The sequence below is a fragment of the Triturus cristatus genome, chromosome 5_1 (genome assembly GCF_964204655.1).
Source record: "Triturus cristatus chromosome 5_1, aTriCri1.1, whole genome shotgun sequence".
Lineage (NCBI taxonomy): Eukaryota > Metazoa > Chordata > Amphibia > Caudata > Salamandridae > Triturus > Triturus cristatus.
Window position 1 is genome coordinate 422006546 of NC_140587.1, and position 20490 is coordinate 422027035.

General features: G+C 47.4%; 1 protein-coding gene across 1 annotated transcript in view; it reads right to left on the reverse strand.

Moving 5' to 3' along the window:
* VPS13B (vacuolar protein sorting 13 homolog B) overlaps nucleotides 1–20490 on the reverse strand; it is a 2934705-nt gene that overhangs the window by 2412726 nt on the left and 501489 nt on the right. Inside the window, exon 14 of the mRNA XM_085605186.1 lies at nucleotides 18977–19146. Within this exon, the coding sequence (XP_085461312.1) occupies nucleotides 18977–19146 (170 nt within the window). The remainder of the gene's footprint in view (nucleotides 1–18976; nucleotides 19147–20490) is intronic.

The following is a 20490-nucleotide window of genomic DNA, read 5'->3' on the forward strand; positions in this document are numbered from 1 at the left end:
GACGTCAGTTTTCTTCTGAGAACTTTTCCGCGCCACAATGCGGAACCATCACAAACAAAACTGTGAGAGTATGGGTACAGTGTGCAAAAAAAATCAGCGAAACAGAAAGGGAAGAAGCGAATGGTGAGGAACAGCACCATTAGGGACAGTGCCAAGTACTGCATTACTGAAAGTCATGGAAATGAAAGAGCAGAGCACCGTTCTGAGAAGCAACCCTGCAAAGAGAAGGCAATATCCTCCCTGGAGGCAGAAAAAACATGCGAAAAATGTTGTGGCAGATGACAGAAAGTCTGCAACCACAATCTATAACAGTGAAGGGCAACAAGTCCGGAACAGATGAGTAACGACAAATCACCCCAAGACAACACAATCAAGGAGTGTCGTATCCCCCTGTAAAAAGCTAACGGCTGAGGCACAGCCAAGAGACCCCAACCCAGGGGGCTGCAGAGGAGTCAGAAACCCCAAGCAATGAAAAAAGGGATTATGAGGAGGCCCCACACTGGAATAACCAGGGTGCAGGGATGCAAAAGTACACATGAACCTACCGTCCAATTACTAGAAAAGAAGGAGTGGAACAAATAAACAGAACGAAGCATCCCGCCAGGGAGGAAGTGAAAGAGAGCACCCGCAGAAAACAAATGCCACCCGGAGGGAGGCGAGTGCAGAAGACCAAGCTGAAGGGTCCTCGCAGAACGGGGAGGAAGGGCGGGCCGTGAAGAAATCTGCGGCTAGAATTGTCTCTACCAGATACACCGTTACCGAAGGTAAGTAACTTGTACATCTGATAGAGACTACTAGCCGCAGATTCCTTAACGTAGAATAGATACCCTAGCCATACCCAGAGGGGAGGAGGGCTGCAAGAGAACCTCACCAGCTTGGAAGAACACAGGGCCCCAACATGGGATGTGTCATGGGGACAGGAAGGACGGCCCAGCTCCCTCCAAGCAGAAGTAAGCAAGAACAAGGAGAAGGGAAGGCCAGGATACCACAAGCCTACCCGAGGAGCAAAGGGTGTCCACCAGAAAACCCGGAGGGACAGTCAGCACCAAGAGAGTACCAAAGGAAGAAAAGAACCACCCGCACATCCAAGGAGAAGAGGTGGAACGGAGGCAGAGCCCGCCACAGGAGAACACACACACAGCGAAGGGGACAGCTGAACGGGTGACAGCCCCGAGGCAGAGAACAAGGCAGGAACGGCCCCACAGCCGATAAGCGCAAAGCTCCAGCAAAGCAAGGGACAGGAGCACACAGTTACACGCCGAGGCCCTCGGAGGTGGACCGTAACTACCAGGCGTGCGCAGCAGGCAGCTGGTAAATACTATGAAGTAGTGTGCCCGGAACAAGCCGAGCGCAAGACGAAGACAGAGGCAAGGGAACCCCAGAACAAGCCCCAGAGAAGGACCGTCCCAGTAGCATAACCCAGCCCACGAAGAGAAGTGGGACCGTCCAGAAGTTAAAGAGGAGAAGTACCCCCCAAGAAGCAGCTGAGGTGTGGGGGACGAAGCGGCCCCCGGTAAGTGAGACATATGTAGTACAGACCTAAGCCGTCAACCAGAACACAGGAGAACACCAGGAATAACCTAGCCCCCCTGGAACACAAGGCAGAGGCCCAGGCCGAAACACGATGCCGTAGACGGAATGACAAAAGTCGGTCTGGCGATCCAGAGGCTGAAGGGGCAAAATGGACGACAGGCAAGCCCTGTAGAAGAAGGATAGAAACACCATTGGATACGGAGCGGGACAGAACCTGGAGCAGCGCAAGCTGCGCTAAGGCGGAAGAAAAAGAGAGAGAGACCGCACCAAGCGGTATACAGTGACGCCAGGAAACACGAGGAACCCGAGAAGGTACCTACACCCGCCCAGCTTAGGACAAAGTTATACAATAGCCAACAAGTACCCCACCTAGGGTATGACACGTCCCAAAACAAAACAGGGGAACACCTCTTAAGGAAATCCTTAACAAAGGCCAAGAACATAAAAGACCTGTGGAAATAACCACAGTTGGCTTACCACTCAGCCAAAAAATACACAGATGGTCCAACCTGAGGACCTATACGGCTTCACTAACAGCTAAAAATCACTCACCACAAAAGCTGAAGGGCTGAACCAGCAGCCAAAAGAACAGAGGGGCAACTTAAGGAACCTGAAGGCATTCCAAGCTACACACAGCACACAGACGGGCCAACCGAAACACTAGGCCCCAAAGAGAAAGGTGGGATAAATGCCTCCCATAAGACACCTGAAGACCGACAAGCCAAAGCTTACGGAGGGGGAGGAGGAGGACGGAGCCCCGCAAGGAGTCGTTGAATAGCGGAGTCTGCGTGGGTGTTAAACAAGAGAATCCCATCAAAAGGCAGGTCAACAAGACGCTCCCAAATATTCTCCGGAAAGATGCTATCCCGCAACCAAGCATAGCTGCGAAGGGTCACAGAACTCGCCATAGCGCGGGCGAGAGAATCAGAGACATTCAAGGCCGAACGGACAATAAATGCAGCTAACTCCCGACCATCCCGCACATGGTGCCGCAGATCAGCGCGGGCACCTTCGTGGGAGGTGCGAGACAGAAGGGACTCCGCGGAATCCCACAGGTCGGAGGTAGCCCTGGCCAACATACAAAGTGTGTTGAGCGCGCGCAGAGCAGCACTAGTGGAAGCGAAAATGTTACGCCCCCAGGAGTCCAACTACCGGGCCTCCCGTGACGGAGGGAGCAACACCAAAGGCAAGGAAGGAAAAGCAGTCTGCAGGACAGGGCCCTGGGCAGAGGGGTGGGAAAAAAGGCAGACTGGATCGTGCGGCGCAGGATGGTGGCGGTGAAGAGAGTTGTGGAGCGAAGCTTCAAATGGAAGAAGCGGCTCCCCTCCACCAGAGCCCTGGTGGAGAACCTTTAACAAGTGGTCCGTTGGGAGTGGAGCGACCGGGTTGCCCAATTGCAAAATGCCGGTGGCTGTGGAGATGGCCTGGACAAAGGCTACACTCGCCTCCGTAGGGCGTCGTGGGGGGGGAAGCAACTCTTCCATGGGCGAAGGCTGCAAACTAAGCCGCCCGTCCCCGTGCCCTGCTGGAGGAAGAAATGGTCAGCCCCTGCAGGATGGAAGACCCATGGACGAGTGAGGGGCCTGAGGGGTCTCCTGCGACACCACAGGGAACCCCGCGGGGTTTTGCGGGGAGACAGGGACACTATGGGTCAAAGAGGGGAACCCCTTAGGGCCGCACCTTGACGACACCACACCTCCAAAACCTGAAGCCGAACTCGTCAGCGCCGAGGGGCGAAGCCGCCGGCGAGTCTGCAGAAGGCCCCGTGCATGGCGAGGGATCCTCGGACGTCTCAGGAAGAGGAGGGGGGGCCAAAGAAGCCTGCAAAGACATAGAGTAGGCCTTCATTTGGGCCCTTGTCACCCCAACACCAGGAAACGGCAGGTAGGGTGGCGACGGGCGAGGGCGCACGTCCAGAGAGGAAGCCGCGCCCTCTGCAGAATGAGGACAGGGCCTCGGTGGCAAGTTGCAGGACTTACCGGTGGGGCCTCGGTGAAGGACAATGCCGCAGCCAGAATCGGCGGCTTCTGGACCCTTCCGAGGTAGGGGACGGATGCTGTGACGAGACCGATCTGGACAAGCGGGCCGAAAGGAATTTCAAACGGCGCTCCCACCGGGACTTCGGCTTGAGATGCTGACAGGCGGCGCAGTCCGTAGAATCATGGTGCTCGCCCAAACACCACATACAAATAGGGTGAGGGTCCGTCGCCGACATCTGACACGCACAAGAAGCACACGTGTTGAAACCCGAAGGCATTGCACACTGTTCCAAACGCAAAGTCGTTAAAAGAGGCCTGAAAACAGGTCAAGGGAACTCACTCCGGATCCGCGTTGCACGCAGAAAAGAAGGAAACTGACGTCAGCGCGCCGGGGTGGGACTTATGTGACCTCGCTGACGTCACGACCGTGGACGATGTCAGGGCGGGGTCGCGTGGTACCGCCCCCGGCGCGCAGAGATGCTGTGGCAAAAAATTCCGGATCCAGTCTCACGCCTGGGGATAATTCTACGTTAAGGAATCTGCGGCTAGTAGTCTCTAGCAGATATATGTTTTACAGATACCTATGAACTGGGCCATACAGTTGAAATAAATAATCAAAACAGGAAACTATCAGGGGGATAGAATGTGGCCTAATGGCTATGGCGGTCGACCTTGGAGCTGGGGAACCGGGTTCGAGACTCAGCAGGGACCTGAACATTCTGTGATTCACTTAATTTGAATGGGGTTGGGAGCACACTGCCTCACCTCCAAGCACAGTTCGTCCCTTAGCATTGTGGTAAATGCAGTTCACAGTGATTGCTTACTTGAATTTTCGATGTAGTGTTTCGCCAAAGTTGGTGCAGGTTAGTGTTGTAAATCTCTAGACACGTGTGTGAGAAGTTGGCCTGATGTATGATGTCACTAGTTCTAGTGTACACCTTATATCAGTCCAAACAACCCTTATGGTGATTGGTTGTAAAGTCAACCTTATAGACCAGCTATCCTAGTGGTAGCATGGACAAGAGCAATCTTAGGCTAAACTCTGAATGGCATGTGAAGCCAGCTGTGATACCATATATAATCCCTTGAATACCAAATGAAAGGACACCACAACAGATATATATATAAAATAAAGTGTATTTATTCTAGTCAAACCCCCAGCACTCTTTTGCTTTATCCCCACCCTTCTCTTGAGGCTTGGTGGTATGTTTCTTTTGGTCACCACCCTGATTTGTAGGCCTAATCCTGGTCCTGACCCATTTATCTGCCCTCTTTCCCAATTCTTGGGGAGAGGTCAAATCTGAGTCTACCAGGTGTTGATGGAGAAGCTGGTTCTGACAATTACTAAGGATCTGCTCCCTCATAATCAAGTTGTACAATCCTGTATAGTCCTGCACCTTGCTGCCAGTTAACCAACCCTCCAAAGCCTTAGTGGCACAATCCACAAAATCAGACCAGTCCTGTGTCTGTGTCTTCTGGGTGTCTCTGAACAACAACCTATATTGCTCAGTGGTTCAGCCAAACCCATCTATCAGAGCACTCTTCAGGACTTTGTAATTGTTAGCATCCTCATCACTGACTGTGAGGAGCTTGTCTCTACCTTTGTCAGAAAAGAAGAGCCACAAGATAGCAGCCCACTGACTCTGGGGTACCTGCTGTACTTTGCAGGCCCTCTCCAAAGCATTCATCCACTTGTGGATGTCATCCCCATTCTGATATGGGGGGGACTATCTTGATTAGGTTTCTATGGTCATAAGACCTATCCCTATCTCTAGGAATGTTGCTGCCACCAGTGGGTTCTGACCCACACAATTTTTGCTCTCTGGCCAGAGCAAGCTTCTCTTTGGCAAGGGCAAGTTCTTCCCTTTCAATCCTCAGTTTAGCTTCCTTCATTCTGGCCTCATGCTCTCTCCTCTGGGGGGAAGTCATCCCCCTGTGGGATGAAGCATTGGAGCTTCTTGAGTGATAGGAGTGGAGAGAGTCCCCTGAAGGAGATCTACCCCTCCTATCTATCTTTTTAAGATTACTTGGGGGCCTGTAAGGGAAGCTCCCATGCAAGCTCCCATGAAGCTTAAGTTAGCCTGACTAAGTCTTCTGACTGGGGTCTTGCTACCTCCCTCTTCCTCTGAGGTCTCTTCTAACTCATCTGTATCAGTTAAGTCAGGGGTCTCTTCTGTGGAGGGGAGGCCCTTATCTACAGCTATGGCACCATACTTGGCAGCTCTTTCAGCATCATAGGCCTCCAGAAGCTCCACTAGCTGTCTAAGGGTAGGGTTGGAACCCTGTTTTAATCTCCTGGAGGTACACAGTTGTCTCATCTCCTGGAAAGTGAATGCATCATATCTAGAGGGAATCTGTCCAGGATTCTCCTCTCCTGAGGGAGTATCAGTGTGATCTCCATTCAGGGACATGATTCTAGTGAGGGTGTGGTGTGTGCACCTACCTACACTAGTTGTATCTACTAAACCTCTCTAGTAGTTGTAGTCAGGGTGTGTTAGGCCCTTCAACCTACAACAACTAAGTCCAGTAGGACTTAAGTATTTATAATCTATGTTATATGTACCTAAACAATATCTTATGTGATCTTTCAATTTAGTATCTCAAGATTACAATGGTATTACAACAGCAAGCTCAGATCCCACTGCTGCCACCAATGTGAGAAGTTGGCCTGATGTATGATGTCACTAGTTGTAGTGTACACCTTATATCAGTCCAAACAACCCTTATGGTGATTGGTTGTAAAGTCAACCTTATAGACCAGCTATCCTAGTGGTAGCATGGACAAGAGCAGTCTTAGGCTAAACTCTGAATGGCATGTGAAGCCAGCTGTGATACCATATATAATCCCTTGAATACCAAATAAAAGGACACCACAACAGATATATATATAAAATAAAGTGTATTTATTCTAGTCAAACCCTCAGCACTCTTTTGCTTTATCCCCACCCTTCTCTTGAGGCTTGGTGGTATGTTTCTTTTGGTCACCACCCTGATTTGTAGGCCTAATCCTGGTCCTGACCCATTTATCTGCCCTCTTTCCCAATTCTTGGGGAGAGGTCAAATCTGAGTCTACCAGGTGTTGATGGAGAAGCTGGTTCTGACGATTACTAAGGATCTGCTCCCTCATAATCAAGTTGTACAATCCTGTATAGTCCTGCACCTTGCTGCCAGTTAACCAACCCTCCAAAGCCTTAGTGGCACAATCCACAAAATCAGACCAGTCCTGTGTCTGTGTCTTCTGGGTGTCTCTGAACAACAACCTATATTGCTCAGTGGTTAAGCCAAACCCATCTATCAGAGCACTCTTCAGGACTTTGTAATTGTTAGCATCCTCATCACTGACTGTGAGGAGCTTGTCTCTACCTTTGTCAGAAAAGGAGAGCCACAAGATAGCTGCCCACTGACTCTGGGGTACCTGCTGTACTTTGCAGGCCCTCTCCAAAGCAGTCATCCACTTGTGGATGTCATCCCCATTCTGATATGGGGGGACTATCTTGCTTAGGTTTCTATGATCATAAGACCTATCCCTATCTCTAGGAATGTTGCTGCCACCAGTGGGTTCTGACCCACACGATTTTTGCTCTCTGGCCAGAGCAAGCTTCTCTTTGGCAAGGGCAAGTTCTTCCCTTTCAATCCTCAGTTTAGCTTCCTTCAGTCTGACCTCCTGCGGCTGGGGGTGATCCCGGCAAGGGAGGCTTGGACAATAGGTTTCCTGCTTGGGGAGGTGCTAGCACCTCCCCAGATAGACTTTAGTGTATTGGGGCAGGGAGGGCTGAAAGGAATGAGACATGCCTGGGGCACACAAGGTGTCCCATGCATAGTCCAGTTCAAACCGGTGCTGGGGCACACCAGCCCCAGTCCTGGCGCGAAACTGGACAAAGGGAAGGGGGTGTAACCACCCCCTCCCAGGTCCCACCCATAAGGCGTGACCTAGCAGGCAACCCAGCCCCCCAGATTAGTAGAAGAGTGGTAGCTGGGCCCCAGGCGATTAGATTATCCTGAACCTGCAACTTGAACAGAAACTCTGGACCTTCGACATTCGACGAAAGAAGAAGACTGAAGTATCTCCCTTGTGGCCAAGGAGTGGCTACCCTGTGCAAACAGGCACCATCAAGAGACTACCCTTTGCTTTGCTGAAGTTCTACGAGGGACCGACTGCAGAGCCCGACCAGAGCCTTGACTTCCAGACTTCTCCGACCCTGATCCACATCCACAGCCGAGCTGAGATCCGTGGAGGCGACGAGAGACGTGGGACCGGCTACCTGGGAAAAGTGGCGAGTCTTCCAGCGCAGCTTCTGAGGCACCCTCGAAGTTGTGCACCGGGGATTGAGAAGCCCCAACCCCAAGCACCATCTGCACCGAAGATCAGCCCCCCACACTCCACGAGTCCTGCGTGGTGCCCTTCTGCATTTTCCTGCTTGCCGCGTCTGTCCGGTTGCTTGCCCGTTGGCTAGCGGCCTTTGTGACGACACACCTTTAAATCTTCACTGCTGGTTTGGCTCCTCCAGACTGGCTCCCGCTTCTTTGCAAAAGAGAAGCATCCCAGACCTTCCTGGTCTGCACCAGAAGCAAGTCCTCCATTCTTCGTGGGTTCCGCTTGCCAAGGCTTGGTGAGTCCTAGTTCGACTTCGACGCCGCCGACAGCAAGAGCCTTCGTGGGACAGCTCGCCTCCTGGTCCTGGTCGTCCTCGACATCTCCTGGTACCCGTGGCTGCAGCGACAAGCTTCACCCATCACCTGCAATCTTCACGACATCGCCTGGTTCCTTCCTGGTTCTACGTGGTCACTGGCTAGTGACCTTGACTCTGTCCCTTCTGCTTGCAGGTACCCTTCCTTCTTGATCCCGGCCTTGGGATCCACCGGACACTCTTCACTGACTGCCTGTCAGCAACTTTCCTTCAGGCATCCATAGAAGTCCACGACGAAACCCGACGCAAGTTCACACCTATGCACCTGCAGCCCGTGGGCTAGGTAACTTGGGTACTTCGGTGCTCACAAGGGTAGTGACTATCCTAGGGTCTAGTTTCCGAGTCTCGACTCTCTAGCTGCTTCAGAAGTGTCCTTAAACTGCTTATTTCAAAACTGTACTATTTCTATCGACTATACGCATTACGCGTGAGTGTTTCCACTCTGCACCTGAATCCCGTGGGCCTCCCACTTCCTAACTGTTGCTAGTGTAGTGTAGCCCCAGCGATTCCCTAGGCCTATTCTATTTCCGTGACAGTGGTCCTTATACCACTTCTTTAGTATATGGTTTGCGTGGCCCCTAGGGCCTAACTGTATTACTTACCTGTGTGACTTAATGTATGCTTGAATAAGACTGTGTTGTACTTACCTCTAATCTCATAAAGAGTGCTGAGGGTTTGACTAGAATAAATACACTTTATTTTATAAATATATCTGTTGTGGTGTCCTTTCATTTGGTATTCAAGGGATTGTATATGGTATCACAGCTGGCTTCACATGCCATTCAGAGTTTAGCCTAAGACTGCTCTTGTCCATGCTACCACTAGGATAGCTGGTCTATAAGGTTGACTTTACAACCAATCACCATAAGGGTTGTTTGGACTGATATAAGGTGTACACTAGAACTAGTGACATCATACATCAGGCCAACTTCTCACAACGTGTTTCGTGATATTATCCTTCATCAGTAGAGATAAAAAAACTAAATTCATCTGGGAATGCTGAGAAAGCTGCCACAGTCCTCTCAGGTCTTAGTACCTCTCTGTGGCACACAGGTGCATATCCAAAAACTTGTCAGCTTAGTGGCTCAAGGGAACCTTTTCAAAGAGAAGGGAGATGGAAGCAAACTGCCTCACCTCCCAGCACAGTTCGCCCCATAGCATTGTGGTAAATGCAGTTCACAGTGATTGCTTACTTGAATTTTAGCTGTAGTGTTTCGCCAAAGTTGGTACAGGTTAGTGCTGTAAATCTCTAGACACGTGTTTCTGGATATTATCCTTCATCAGTAGATATAAAAAACTAAATTCATCTGGGGTTGCTGAGAAAGCTGCCACATTCCTCTCAGGTCTTAGTAATCACGTAATCTCCCCGAGCCTAACAAAAATTAATGTGTCCATCTGTAATGTAACTGGTGTTCATGTAAAGCGATCTGATACCTTCGGGTCTAGTTCGCGACATATATAAATCAAATAAATAAATAAATAAAATAAGTAAAATGCATACCTATGAATTCCTAAAGTCCCAGAGGGGCAGAAATATGTTGACATTGGTGGAACTCTTGTTCCCACTTCTACAAGACACATGTTGAAATAAAGGTTACTGTTGTTGAAGCAGTAAGTGCAGGGGAGTGGGGAATGGGTTGCATGTCAGTCAAGTCAGGGACATAAGAAAACCCGTCCATGATGTTTTACATAAATGCACTTTTTACTTCTGCCCCTTTCTCGGGGCAGCTTGGTACGCGTAAAGCAGTTGTCTCCAACCTTCTCTGTAGTGAGAGCTGCCTCTGCATAAGGGAAGTCCTCCTGAGCTACTAGCAAATTATATCATTGTAAAATAGTGACCACAGGTATTAACATTACACTATGAAACATCCTAACCAGGGTTATCAGTCACCACCTATACATTTCAGACGAGGTTACCTGCAGAAATGCAAGAAAAACTTTCACCATTATTAAATGCCTCCATGCGACTAATGAAGTAACAGCCAAAGCATCACACCATCTCTGACACGAAGGACATAATCACACCCATAAATGTACACACACATATGAGGCTCTTAATTGTCAGTTCTAGATCCATACCCTGCTCGCCTCAGCTCTTAGGCTGATTATGCACCCAACTAAGAAACTTTGGCTCCTGCAGTTCAGCACAGCAGTGGATCAGCACTGGTCACTGGTCAGGCTGCTGCTGGCACTCTTCTTTCAAGGCCCGCTGTTCACACATTGTTTATTATAGTAGGGCCTACAACATGACCAATCTCCTTGTGACTTAGCTAGATTGAGAGAGGAGACAGATGGTCATGGGGCAGACCACATAAGACTGACTCAATGAGTGTCTGATTGTTGTCATGAGGCCCTGTCATTGGTTTGGCTGAATGTCACTTGAAATGAGCAGTGCCGCCTTCTTTAATATGCACAGCCTCTGAACGAAGTACTGGGTTTGGCTTCACCACCGAGCTACTTCGAAGGGGCTAGTGAGCTACTAGTAGCTGCTGAGCTACTCTACTGGAGACCCCTGGCTTAAAGCAAAATCTGCATTTAACTGCATGTATGGACAATTAAGATACATTAAATACTGCCACTATTAATGTATATCGTGCAGTATTCCATAAAAATGAAAAAAGAAGGATGTCCAGATTAAAATGGCGATCACTCTGGAAACAGTGGCAGAGATACACTAATGTGCTGGTCCTGTGCTAGCACCAAGGGTTGAAAAAGCGGAAAGATACATAGTGACAGGCGCAGTTCAGTACCACATGAATGTATTGTTTTAAGTAGCAGTGGCAGTGATGGAATAAGCAGGAAACTCAAAGCTAAAAGTTCAGGATAGAGAATTGAGGAGAGGTGGTGATAAAACGGAACTGATCATTTATTTATATAAAAATCTCACGTTTAGAAGGTACGGTATAAATTGACTGATGGCAAAATAACATTCACTGGTTACAGAGAATAGGGTTTCACTCTAGGGGAAAGACAAAAATATTATGCTATGTGGTTTTTGTACAAGGCACTGTTATTCAATTGCTTGACTTTGGGAGCCTTGGTGTATAGAATATGGATTTCCCACGGTGGCGGGTGTTTTGTGGAGAGTTTCGATTTACATCATGTGACCTTTTCTCTAACATATGGGATTGTGATTAAAGTTTTGTTTGATTTGCAAAGCTCATTTCTAGTCCTCTTTTGTTAGTTGTGGGTCGCATAGTGGAAGCCCTGTGACTGCATGGCGTTCCTCAGAGGCCTATATAAGGCAACTAGTTGGCATTCTCCGACAGCAGCACTATTTCAGTCCTAGCTGTGTAGACCTGAGGCCTTATGTAGATTGTGCCAAAGCAGAAGCGCTAACATAAATCAGAGATGCTCCTGCTGCCTAACTCGTGGTTTCCCCATTTATTTAAAGCCGTGGAAAGTGCTGTGTTTACACTGATGGCGTCTCAGCCGGCTCTACCAGTGTAAATCTCTGCTTCTTTGCCAGGTCACAATGATGGTTGTCCCACCCTAATGAGGGTGGGGAGCCTGTCATTCACTCTCTGTCGTCCAATTTTTTAGGTCTCCTCTGCCATAGCGCATGCACTGCATGCCGTTTCGCTGCAGGAGATATTGTATACAACAAGGGGCTTGCAGCCTGCCCATTGCTTAACATTCGTTCACTTTATTGTCACTCTTATTTGCTGGCTTCTAATAGGCCAGCGTGTGCTGGCTACACTTCCTCTTCCTTCTGCTGGAGCACAGACCAAGTATTAGCTTCAGCTTGATTGCCGCCCTTCCGCTGATTGTGCTGTAATTGAGCTACTAGTTTTACATTGACTTTTTCTCTGTCCTCCTTGTTGAACCTCTTGTCATTTATAGTTATGTATTACTATGCCACATGCACTACAAAGAAACCCTTTCCTCCTTTGAAACCAATGTTTATTGTGACAACAGATATTATCTGCTTCCAAATGTATTTTTACTAAGACATGGACATGGCACAATTGCTTTATCTGATAGTTTTTTTGCCAAATGTCATATTTAATTGATTTGCTCATAATCACACGTGTTTTGTGCTGAGAACTAACAAGCATTGGCAGTACATTATCTGCATTGTGCAATTTATTTCACTCTTTTCTCACTGTGTGACTTTTTTTTGCATCTTTGTGCCATTTCTCTCATTCTGTGAAGTTTCGGTGCCGTTTCTCTTGCTGTTTTGCCATTTCGCTGACACTTTTGTGCAGTTTCTCTCGCTCTTGTAGTCTCTCTGTGCCGTTTCTCTCACTCTTTTCTCACTCTTTCAGTGATTTTTCTGTGCCATTTCTCTTGCCCTTTTTGATTGTTTGTGACATTTCTGTGACTTTTTAGTGTAGTTTCTCTCACTCTTTTTGCCTCTTTGTGCCATTTCTCTTTTCTCACTCTCTCTGATACTTTCCGAGCTGTTTCTCTTGCTCTTTTTGGTTCTTTGGTTTATTTCTCTGTCCTTTTTGTGCTGTCTTTCTCGATCTTTTTGCCTCTGTGCTATTTCTCTCACTCTTTTCTCACTCACTAATTTTTCTGTGCTGTTTCTCTTGCTCTTTTTGCCTTTTGTGACATTTCTCTCATTCTGCGTAAACTTTGTGCCCTATTTCTTGCTCTTTTTGCCTCTTTGTTCCATTTCTTGCATTTCTTTTCTGACCGTTGCCATCTCTCCAAGTTCTCTGCACCCCTTTCCCGCCCTCTCTCACTCCACCCTCGACTCCATAGCGCCTTTCTCTTTTACCGACCTCTCAAGACCTACTTAATGGCGGCTGCAGCATGGATGTGCAGCGGGCACACAGCTGATGTGCCATAATCAAGCTTGTCTGCACCCATCTGCACCTGCACCACACCTGTGCCACAAACCCTGCCCCCCCAACCCACCAATATCCTGCAGCTCTCCTTCACTCTTTGAACCCTGAACGCTTCACTACCCTCTGATGGCACACCACACTACATAACACGGAAGGAGCCTTCAATTGCTCCCACTGTCGCTTCACCTGCAAAACCGCACCCACAACTCCAACCAAGAACATATCCACTACACCCATCCCCATCCCCACACACACTAAAACACCTACCAACATAGACACCCACGCCAATTTCATGCTTTCTCCTCAACACCCGCTCCCTCAACAAATACGCCATGGCCATCTGGAACCTAGTGTAAGACAACACAATCAAGTTCGGTAGCTATGAAAGGGTAGGGGGCTACTTCTCCCTCAAGATATGAATGATCACTGCTCTATTTAGGCGTCATAGAAGTTCTGTTGCGAAAAATAGAAAGACCAATCTTTTGGAAGAGGAAGCCTCACCCACAATTTGTGGCATGCTTTTTCATAGGCAACCTCTCCCCACCCTGGCAGGGTAATACCACCGTGGGGGACTCAACCTCCAGGGACAAAGAAAAGGGAGAGAGTTCTTAGATAAAGTATAACTGGACAAATGAGAGATCCAGGTCAGTTAAAAATACCTAGGGGCACCCAGGTTTTCACTAATGCTCGGACCTTTGGTATATCTAAAAATAAATTTGAGAACAATGGCTGAATTCATCCCCATAAGCCAACATATTTCTGCACCTATCTCTTGCCTATATAAGTAATGGGCATTCTTCAGGGCCAAGGATCCCTAGTAGACTGGCCTATTTGCCGTAAGAAAATTCTTGGTGAAACCAAATCCAGGGGAGTCCTACCTGCTTTGTAAGTAATCACAACCTAATTTAAGGGGATACCAGCTCTCTGGTCTGGTAGGGTATGATGTCCTCTGTAGTCACACAATCGTCAAGAGGCCCATTGTGCCTTAGGCCTACACCTAAGTTAGAACAAACTACATGGAGCACTTTAACTTCAAATTGCAAATCACAGAAAATTTCGCCCTGGGTGAGACCCTAGTCTACCATCTCCCCAGGCTCCTGAGCCAAATTCACAAACATCACAGATTTCATCACCCCAATAGTATCCTCTTACAGACCAAAGCGAACCCAAATCAGATGCCCTTCTTGACTACCTCGGGAACCTGGGACTAACCCAATACGTCATATAGAGCCCAAACATGCTGGGCCAAATCCAATACCCCGTTTTTACATCTTTCAACAACATTACGATCAACATCCCAAGATGTGTCACCTGGACATACTACACCATAGCCAGTTGAACGTTCGACATCTATCTACCCAGAAAAAGCCCCACAGTGGGCCCAGCACGTCGACACTGGAACGACCTAATAGGGGCTGACTGGACAACCACCCTACACGAGAGCAAACCAGAACCCACGGAAATGTTGCAAACTTCAACAAGTGGATCACCACCTGCACCAACACTCTGGCCCCCATGAAACAAAGCAAAAGCAGAACAAAAATCAGCTGGTACACAAGCATTGCTGCAAACGACTGGAATGGAAATGGAGAACCAACAATGGGTAAGTGGAAAAAGATGCCTTCAAGCCGCCAGAGGAGGTACCACCTTCTCATCCGAGAAACCAAGAGGAAAGCCATAGTCAAACAAATAAACTTCAGCCCCAACAGCAGCAATGAAATATTCACATTTGTCAAATACTTCATTACACCCACAGCTATCACTGGCAACATCAACCCGTCATAAGATCTGTGCAACAACCTCTCAAACTTCTTCTGCAGCAAAATCGCATCCATATACTTCAACTGCCCCGCAACCGAATCCCTTGGCCCTCTACAGAAGTCTCTGAGTGACAAAGGAAATCAACACAATCACCACATGGAACACCATTAACAGAGAAAAAAAACACAACAATCATGTAGACCCTTTACTCAGGGGCCCCGGCGGACACCTGCCCCCATCACGCCTTCAACAAAGGAGCAATCCCTATCAGCTAGACCCTCACCTCTATTCTCAACACCTTGATCAGTACAGCCACCTTCCCGGAAACAAGGCAACATGTAGCCTCCATGCCTCTGAAGCACGAGATCCTATTTGTGGGAGTCCCAGCCCAGAGGGAACCTCGCTCAGAACGACACACTTCAATATCGACATGCCCCCACTGGACAAAGTCACACGAGCACACAACATAAACATCCTCATTTATGCTGACACCACGCAACTGATACTGTTCCCTCTTGGAAACATTAAACACCAGGAACAAGTTCACCACATGCATGACAGAAGTAGCCACCTGGATGAAAAATTGGAACTCAGACAAGACCAAGGCGGTAGTCTTTGGGAAGAGTGCCTCACCATGGTACTCCATCTGGTGGCCCACAGACCTTGGAATCACCGCCACACCCTGCTTGCAAGCGAGAGACCTCAGAATCATCATAGACTACAAACTGGACATGACTGCCCAAGCCAATGCAGAGGCCTCGGCCTGCTTCAACATACTAAGGATGATGAAGAAAATCTTCAAGTGGACTAGTAGACTAGACTATGGAAACCACCTGGTTTAACAACCAGCTCACAAGAAGACAGCAGACTGTCCCAAACACAGCAGCCAGGCTTGTCCTCAACCTCACACGCCGAGCCTACATCACACCAAACCATACAGAACTCCACTGGCTTCCACTACACAAGCCTGCACACTTTAAACTCCTCACCCACACCTAAAAAGCTATCCACAATACTGGCCCTGCCTACCTGGACAGAGCAATCAGTTCCACCAACCTTTCAAACATCTTTGCTCTGCTGGTCTTTCACTAGCACACACCCCACGCATACATCCCACAAATACACAAAAACAGAGCAGGTGACTGCACCTTCTCGTACCTGGCCCCAAAAGCCTGGAACTACCTCCCACAACACATCAGAGCCTCTTCCTCTCTTCTTAACTATCGCAAGACGCTGAAGACCTGGCTTTTCTAGTAAGCCCCCAGGGCTTGCCCCACACATCTGCTTAAGGGCGCCTACATAGCCTCATGGATGACTAGTGCGCTATAAAAATAACAATGACATAACAAAACATGAAGGTGTAGGTTGTGAATGTTTGGGTGTAGAACCCTATCCTATTATTGGGTGAGGTTAGTGACCCAGACCCTCTAAGCACAGTTCCAGGCTATCATAATTAGCTGAGCCTGGTCACACTGACCCTCTTCGGAACCCACGTAAGCAGAAGTGGAAACATGTAAAGTTCACCAGAGTCACAAGATAGGCAAAACCAATCTCACAGCGAGCCTCACGGCTGAAACTCTATGGTACAGGGGAATATAAAGTAACCATTCTTGAAGATGGCAAAAAGGTGTATCCAAGGTACACCCCACCAGGCAAATATGACTTGAGACACCTTTGGATTCAGACACTACTTGTAAATGGTGGCTACTGGCAATCAAGGACCCTGCCAGATGGCTGACAGTCTAGGGAACTTCCTGAAGATCTAGGCGGCGTCACAATCTCAGTGCCTCTTGGCACAGCGGCTGTGACCCCACACCACTGCTTTTTTAGATTACCACATGGCTGCCAGGTTGTTAGTCAGAACCTGCATAGGACTGCCTCTGAAGGAAGGTAGAAAGGACTTGAGAGCGAAAAAGCTGCCATCTGGCTCCAGAAGATTGATGAGGTGCCTTTCTTCCAGCAAAGAAAACAGACCTATGAAGCCTACCGAGTTAAGAAGCCCCACAGTCAAAAGTGGACACATCCATCACCAATGTGAGTTCTGAATGGGGTAGGGAGAATGGCGTTCCTCGGGGCAGGTTGGAAATCTTTATCCACCATTGGAGGTTCTCAGCCACCTTGTCTAACACACAGACATTATCTGAGAAGCACCCCCAGTGTTTTGCACATTGAAGGTGGAGGTTCCACAGCAGAGCAAACATGTGCCAACGGGTGTGGAGCACCAACAGAATACATGAATATAATGTAAGAATACCAAAATACCAAGACAACTCAGAACCGTCTTGACCAGAACACAGGACTGAGATGGAAACATCAGGATTATATCCTGCATGTCCCTGGCTAACTAAGAAAGAAAGGCCTGGAAGGACACTGTGTCCAGAATGGCCTTCTTTATACAGAATTCCCTGTCTTGGCCAAAAATGGGATTTGGGCTTTTTGATGAAGAACTCTAGGGAACAGAGGAGATAGATGGTCATGCGTGATGAACTATTTCAAATTCACCTTAAAAATCAATGACTGCTTCTCACTGGCAAGGATGGAGGCATGTTCTGCTGAGTTCTAATGATGAATTCTGGGTGAAAACATGGGAAACAGCAGAAGGAGTATGAAAGGAAGGGATGGGCTTACCCATGACTGATAACCAGCAAGAAGCATAGGTCCAAGGTAACCACATACCAGTCAGGCTGGTAAAAGTGCATTATTTCCCCCACTGGCCGCAGGCGAGTTCCTAGGGGGAAATCAGAGTGGCTTGGCACTGCATAAGAAGAGCAAGACTAGGAATGGTGTTGTAGATGGTGACCCCGTCCCCTGATGCCATCATGCTCCCTAGAGCCAGGAAAGGGCTAGACAGCTTGATGTATGGGATGAGATGGCAGCCTCTGGCAGTAAGCCAGGTCCAGGGAGTAACAAATGAACATCTGGCACTGCTGATGGAACTGACAGGACACAGCAAGCCCAAGGATTTGGCCATGGCGTGACTATCTTTAGATCTCTCCAAAGCTCAATTCACCTGGTTTTGAAACAGCCTTGAGTCATCAAAGGGGATATCCATGAGGGATGCTCATAGCTCAACCTACATAATCAGTGGCGTCTAGCCCAGCCCGCAACATATATTTGGCTGCATCCTGTCCGCCATAAACTGTTTGCGCAAAGAAGTTCCGAAACTCTTCATGGTGGGTAGGCAAGATCTTACTTGCCATATCCTAGAGGGCATGAATGTGTCTGCCCAACGTGCAGACTACATTCAGACACCAAAAAGTTCAACTAGTTTAAATTTGAATTCTCCATCAGGTGGAGCAGTAGAGAAGGCATCAGGGCTGAGTCACCGGCACATGTCTATAACACCAAACAATGGGATGACTTACCGGCGATGCAGAGCAAGGCATTAACTCTGCTCTGATCAGAATATCTGTCAGTGCCTCATTGAAAGATAGGAATTGCTCTGAAGTTGTAGAATCAGGCTGCACATTTCAGTAAGATTAGCATTAGCTTCCACTGTTTGTAACTTCATCCCTGTTTGCAGAACATTCTGCAGGTTTTCTAACGGATTGCAAGTTACTGGCGGCAAGGTAGAGGCATTACCAGAAAATCCTCCGAAATTACTGCTTGTGACTCAGTAGCCCAATAACGAGTCACTAGCCAAGATCTAGCTGAACTCGGATTCGGTATCAGATATGGATCAGGAGCATCTGAAGCAGAGAGGCATGGGGAATTGCTGGAACTGGTGTGATCTCCACCAAAGTGGAGTAGAGGCGTGGCTTGGTATTGGTGAGAAGGCGGGCAGAGGTAGAACGGGATCAGTTGGTTCTGGGGTAAGGCACGCTGGCAGAAGCCCAGGGTCCCAGAGGAAATTCTGAGTGAGCCACTCGAACTGTAAAATGGGGTTGCAGTCGGACGACAGGCATTTGAAGTGTTGACTGCACAACCTCTCCCTGAAGCTGGAGAGTCAGAGAAAAGACTCTTGTCTGGACATTCTGTGTTGTACCAAAATTTGTCCTTGAACTTCGCCTCAGACTTACTCGAGGACGAGGAGCTAGACCAGGAATGATACTTTAAGCGGGATGGGCCATTTCAACAACGGCGCTCCGGATATGCGTCGAAGGAAGCTATTGCAGACTCATCCAGACTATTAATCAGATATATTTTATGTTAATTTAATTAATAATAGTAACAACAAGATCATTTGAAACCAAGAATGACTGAGATGTATGCATCATACCTTTTGTCCCATAATTATAGGCAGCAATTGGCCAAGCAGGTTGAATTCAGCCATAGTGATTGTAACAGTGCATTTCAGTAAGGTAATGCATGTTAGGCGAGTCGGAATGTACTCCTCCAAAGATGCCACTTCTTCTGCAGTTGGCATGGTTTTGCTTTCTTCTACAGCAACTGCAAAATTAGAATTAAGAAATATGAAATAGACCTTAGTTTCTTGCTCATAACCTCTTGGCAAACAATATACACTATAAACAAATTAAGTTAAAAATCACTTAAGTTGAAAATATACACAAATGGATTGAGGCAACATTGGGACAAATGCAGTTCATGTCAATATCTATTTTAAAAAAAGGTATCAGGTACCACTCTAATGCTAAGAGATGGGGAATACATAGTGCAGGTAAAGTGTCCAGTCATGGTTCCTCTCTTTGACCCTACAATTATTTTTGAGTTTCAAAATAATCCCCCCAAGAAGTACATACAAGAGATGCACTCACTCATGTTACTGGTCAGATTTAATTACTTCAAAATGAACTGCTGGGGGGTTGGGTGAGTGCAAGTATGGATGAATAAGGACGAGTCTGGCTTCAAATGATTTAAAACTATGGCATATGAAAAAGAGTTACCCGCTACATTTTAAGAAACACAAAATACATGCATAGAAAATTGATAATTAAATGCTCTTATATTTGTGCAATTTTAAATTCAGTTACAAAATGAGTAAAAAAAAAGCCACATAAACATTGGTAAAGCCTAAGTAAAAAAATAAAACCAGCACTGACAATGAAGTAAACTTGTTTTTAATCTGCTTTTTAACATATACCTATAACTCCGACCTACCTGGACAAAGAATTTAAACTGTAACACCCAATGAACTACATGCTCAATAAACACTGTAATCCTGAATACAACCCAAGAATTTCCTCTCAATGCGGGTCCAGCCTTTGGAATAGTAAGCTTTGCTATGCTCTCCCAGAAGAGCATGTTTCTTATTTTCTAAACCTCACAAGACACTGAACAAACTTTCTCTGCAGTCCCTATCACTGATGTAGTTTACGTTTAGATTTTTCTTTTTTATTGGCGGGTGAGCATAAAAAGATTAAGAATCAAATCTATTTGCACAAGATGGGCAAGTGCCACATTTAGTAGTTATCACTTTATTTTTATTTATTTATTTGTAATGCGCATGAATCATTCCTGAAGGGATATCTTGGCGCAGCCGGATCAAAAATGCAAGGCGGGGAGCCTAAAAGTTTAAAATAATTCAATTTTTAATAATTTACAAAAATTGTAGTGGGCTGTGCATTCTCGTAGGTGAGGGGAAGTTTGTTCCAAAGATGGGGGGGCTAGGAAAGAAAAGGCACGGCCACCTGAATGTGTTTTCTTAATGTGTGGTATAGTAAGAGGAGACTTATTCGTAGATCTCAAAGACCTTGTAGGTCGATAGAGGATAAGTTTTTCTTTCAGGTAGCTAGGTCCCTTACCATTAAGCGCTTTGTGCACTAGACAACAAGA